The sequence below is a fragment of the Galeopterus variegatus genome, unplaced genomic scaffold (genome assembly GCF_000696425.1).
Source record: "Galeopterus variegatus unplaced genomic scaffold, G_variegatus-3.0.2 Scaffold6599, whole genome shotgun sequence".
Classification (NCBI taxonomy): Eukaryota; Metazoa; Chordata; class Mammalia; order Dermoptera; family Cynocephalidae; genus Galeopterus; species Galeopterus variegatus.
In genome coordinates, this window is record NW_007732710.1 from 121,320 (window position 1) to 126,558 (window position 5,239).

At 52.7% G+C, this 5,239-nt stretch overlaps 1 protein-coding gene across 1 annotated transcript in view; it reads right to left on the reverse strand.

Annotated features, from left to right (window-relative positions):
• Positions 1 to 3,835, reverse strand: part of ZBTB46 (zinc finger and BTB domain containing 46) — a 49,035-nt gene extending 45,200 nt beyond the window's left edge. Inside the window, exon 1 of the mRNA XM_008591051.1 lies at positions 2,852 to 3,835. Coding sequence (XP_008589273.1) covers positions 2,852 to 3,788 — 937 coding nt within the window. The 5' untranslated portion in view covers positions 3,789 to 3,835. The remainder of the gene's footprint in view (positions 1 to 2,851) is intronic.
• Between the last annotated feature and the right edge of the window lie 1,404 nt (positions 3,836 to 5,239).

A 5,239-nucleotide genomic window follows, 5' to 3' on the forward strand; every position in this document is an offset into this window, starting at 1 on the left:
TCCCGTTGCCGGTCCTGGCCCAGTGCGGGGGCAACACTGAGGGTTGCAATCCTTTGCCAGACACGAAAAAAAAAAAAAAAAAAAAAAAAAAAAAAAAAAAAAAAGAAAAGGGCTTTTTCTCCTGTAAATGGGACAAGAATAAAACATACTCTTCTCTAAGATGTAACAAATCTTAAATGAAAACAAGCTGACCACCATCGGGGATGAGGATTTCCATTTCCAAATCCCGGTCTGAGGGCCAGGTAGAGGACGGAGGCACGGGGGATAACCGGCCACCATAACTCGGGCAGAAATCATCCTAGGCACGAGCCGGCCACCTCATGTCCTATGTCTTAGCAGCTCAGAATAATCCAACAGAAGTGCTTCACAGTTGCCTTGGTAACCCAAAGGATTTAAGACTCTAACAAAAGTACACAGCCGAAATCACTTGTTGGATTCTAAAAACACCTTCTGCTCGACAACTGCATTTAAAACATTCAACCCACAGGCTTAAGGAGCTATTTCTTAATATGCTATCAACTCCCATAACATGAAGGCCTCCAGCGTTGTCACTGCTGGGTGACTTATAGACAAGGTGTCCTGGGACCGTCTGCATGATGACCAGGACCCTCCCGCCATCTGAAACGTCAGAATGCACTAGATGAAGCCTTGTATTCCCCAGGGACCACTGCTTTTCAGGTTTTAGTCAGAGCTGGCGAGAGATTATAAACAAAGTGATGAGCAGATAGAGACTACTGCCTTGTGAGCCTCTCTGTACTGACAACTAGCAGGGAATAAACGATTTTTCTATCAACTCAAAAAAATCTGATTTAGTTGAGTTAAACTCCAATGGTTGTGGGGGTTGCCCCCAGAGGACATCTGATAATGTCTACAGACATTTCTGGTTGTCATGACTGGGGACAGGCGCTACTGGATCGAGTAGGTGCAGGCCAGTATGCTGCCACCACCCTACAGGGCCCAGGATGGCCCCACCACAGAGAATGACCCTGCCAAGATTGAGAAATCCTGAGTTAAACCAACTTTTACTGAACACCCAGGAGTCTGGCCCTGCACTCGGTTCTGAGGACACAGAGTAACAATGAAAATGAGGATAAATAATAAAAGCGACAGTGTATCACAGCAGAAAGGTGGCTCCCAGGGGATGGGGAGGAGCCGGGGAGGAACTATTTATGGATACAGTGTTTCAGTTTGGGATGATGTAGAGTTCTGGAAATGGACAGCAGGATGGTTGCACACAACATGAATGCATGTTTTTTTTCCTTTTTGTCTTTTTTCCTGTCCGGCAACGGATCGCAACCCTCAGTGTCGCGCCCGTACGGGACCGGGACGGCAACGGGATCGCAACCCTCGGTGTTGCTCCCACACCTCGCTCAGCCAGTGAGCGGAACTGGTCTGTATGTGGGATCCGAACCCTCGGCGGAGCGCCACCGCACTCCCATGAATGCATTTAATGCCAGTAGACTACACACTTAAAAATGGTTAAAATGGTGAAATTTACGTTGTGTATATTTTCCCACAATCATAAAAGCTACAGTGTATCCAGGCTTCGCTTTCCTCACAGCTGGCGAGCCTTCCCACCTACCTCCCTGCCCGGCTCACTCCCAGCCCCCAGCCGGGTGAGATCCCTCAGCTAAGGAGGAGGAGCTGGGGTCACCGAGGGGGGCCCCCACCCTGCCCCAAGAACCCCAAGAAGCCTTCTAGGCAGGGGAGCAAGCAGCCCTCCCCCATCGAGCACACAGGCACGCTGTGCATTTCTGACATTTTTCAGGGCCTATGACCCTAGGGTGTGCTGCCTTGTATCCAGCTCTGTCTGGTGGATTCCTAACCTTCATCCTGGAGGGGCCTCCCCACCGCGGGCACTTGCTAAGAGGCCACCATCCCTGCTCTGATCAAATACCCTTCCTTGCCCTGGGCTGCACCAGCAGGGGGCAGGGGTAAGCTCGTGCCCGCCTGCCACTAGGAAGGACACCCCATAGGCATAAGTGTTACTATGTGCTCAGCACTGGCAATAGCACCTGGTATTTGATAAACAATTTATTAGTTTCGTGTCTGTCACCCAGACTAGTAAGTATCATTCAGGTCCTGAGGATCAGCTTCAACAAAGCTGAGCTTACAGCCCCTTGAAACTAACACTGTGAATTAAATGTGGTACCCAAAGAGAGACCCTCTGCGCTGTGCTGGGACAGTCCATGGCTATAAGAAAAAAACACCATCTATTGGATTGAACTACTGGAACCCACACTTACTAGCAGAGAGGAAATACTCGTCCCCTTGCGGAAGAGGCTGCATTATGGTAGCTCCTTAAGTCATCCCAGGTCAAGCTGAGATACCAAGAGCAGAACACACTCATGTGACATTTCGTTCAACAGTCACGACAACAACAGTACGAGAGGAAGAAGGCCATGAGGTGGAAAATCTGGAGCTGACGGCCACTCTGGTGAACGGCCAGCTTAGTTACCCCAGGCAGTGCACGTGTGAGAGAGATAAGACCCTGCACGCTGAACCTCACCCCACACCGGGGGCTGAAGGCCCTCCCTTGGGGATCACCCCGCCCCCAGCTCAAGTCCCCTTGGTTTCAGAGGAGCCCCACCCAGCGGCCTCTGTGTGGGTAATGCCAGGGCTGTGCTGATGGGGACAGACATGCAGGCCGAGGAGTTGCTCTGGCCTTGGAGACACATTGGTCACACTCCCTGAGGTCACACCAATTGACTGGGAAAGGCAGTGACCACAGGAAGCCACCAGTGTGAGCCTGAAAAAGCGCCATGCCATCCACACAGTGAACAGCCACCAGGCCACTGACACACAGTGACCAGAGAGGCTGAGCCCCACCCATAACAAACAAAAGGCTTACTTGTGTCTCGGCTGCTGAACGGCCACCCCGGCGCTGGAAGGAACGAGGGCACCGGGGAGCCGGCCCGGCTGTCGTCCTCCACCTGCTGAGTGATGTGCCGGACAGTCTCTTTGTTTTTCCGATTCTTCCTTCGGCCCGTGGGCTGCCAGCTGTCTGTGGCACCCTGCTCGGAGAAAGAGTTCCGTATCGCACAGTCCTTGGCAGAAGGCAGCTCACCCCCTCCGTAGTGGGACGGTGAAATCTTTTCCTCCTTGATGTGCAAAGACCCGTAGCCCATGTCCCCAGGCCACAGCGACTGTGAAGAAACATCATCAGAGCCATCGGCCTTGGGCTCCTGATCCTCCTTCCCGTAGCTGCTCCCTCCTTCGTGGCAGCTGGCGATGGCCGAGTCTCCGGAAGAATTGGCGGGACTCATGCGCCGTGCCAACCACGGTGAGATGCTCCTTCCAGCCATCACGGCCGAGATCAGTGCTTCCGTGCTGCTGCTGGATGCGGCGCCGATCTCGAACTCTGCAAGTTCATCGGAGGCATCTGATTTGATGCTGATGTCCAGTGCGGCCTTGATGAAGTCGTGGCAGGCCTGCACGATGTCCGTCATCTGCAGGAAGCTGGCAGCAGACATCACCTCAATGACGTTCCTGCTGGTGAGGGCCAGGTGGGCAGAATACATGAAGTCAATGATGGCCTTGAAGCCCTGGGCAGTGACGATGTCCAGGTGGGTGACCGTGGCCTGGTCAGACGTCTTCTGCACCTGGCAGTAGAGCGTCTTGAAGTAGCGGCTGCTCCCAAGCAGGACGTTCTTGTGGGCCTTGAAGACCTTGCCCTCCACGACGACACAGGCATCGCACAGCACTCCGTGCTGCCTCTGCTCGTTGAGCTCACGCAGCAGGTGCCGGTAGTGGGACGCGATCTCCATATCTTCCTTTCGGTTGTTCATCGGGGAATCCTGGTGGTGCCTCTTCTACAGACTCTGCAGGGGTGAGAATGGAAGAGTTACCCACACGCTCAATGTAAACAGACGCTGTCAAAAGCAGCTCAGGCGGGCGCGAGGTGGAGGCACTACCTCACGCACAGCCCCTGCAGGGCATATGCCATGTGGGGACCCCAGCCGCGAGCCAGGACTGAGTGGACACGAGGGGAGAACTGCCCACAGCATTAGCCCATCCGCAGGACCAGAGCACAGGTGTGCAAAGACACACCTGTGCCTTCACCTGCGCAGGGCAGCAAATGCTGGAAGGGGTCCACGTGTCCCCGGACGGGCGTCTGAGGTGAATTTCCAGGCTGGAGACTAACCATGGCCATAAAGCACAACAGGTTTGGAATAGGATCCTACACACCTATGAACATACACCAGAAACAGTGAAAACACCGTCAATAGGTGAAGCAACTTCTTACCCAAAATGAAAACCGAGGTCAAATAACCCATGCTGTGGCCTCCATCCCTCACACTTGAGGAAACATCCTTTAAAGAAATTAAAAAATAAAACTTCCTGTGCAGAGAAACCACAGAGCAATATGGACTTAAAGCAGACATGCGCAGCTTTACCCCTAAATATTTCCAGAAATCTGAGCTCAAACCTGCTCCACAGGCTGGGAGATTCTGGCTTATTGCTGGAACCAGCTCAGCCCTGAGAGGTTTCCTGTGCCCATGGAGCCTACGAGAAGCCATCAGAATCTCCCTGTCACTCCCATGTCAAGAGGCCCTGCTTTGTAGAACCTTAGGAGACCTTCCCCAGAGTTTCTCCTTAGACCCAGTTTTCATGACCGTTCTGCCTCATTTTGTTTCTTATTGCTGCCTGTATTCCTTTCCTAGGGCTGCCATAACAAAGGACCACAGAGTGGGGGGACTAAACAACAGAAATGTATTCCCTCACAGTTCTGGAGGCTGGAAGTCTGAAACCGAGATGTGAGCAGAGATGGGAAGGCCCTGTTCCAGGCCTCTCCCACTTCTGAGGTGGCCGGAGATCACTGGGGTCTGTGTGGAGGCATCCCCATGACCTCTGCCTTCGTCTTCAAGTGGCATTCTCACTGTGCGTTGTGTGTGTGTCCAAATTTCCCCTTTTTACAAGGACACCAGTCATATTGGGATTAAGGGCCCACCCCAATGACCTCATCTTAACTAACTGCATTTGCAATGACCTTATTCCAAATACAGTCACACTCCCAGGTACTGAAGGTTAGGACTCCAGCATGTGAATTCCTGGGGGACACGTTCTACCCGTAACACTGCCTGAGATAAAGCCATCAGAGCTGGACCTTTCCACATCACTAACTCCATTTCTCCAGCTGATCATCAAGCAGTGGCACTCACCTGACATGCCAAAATGTGCTTAATTAGAAGAAAACCACACTGGTCAAACGTAGGGACTGTTGCGTCCTTCCCTCGCG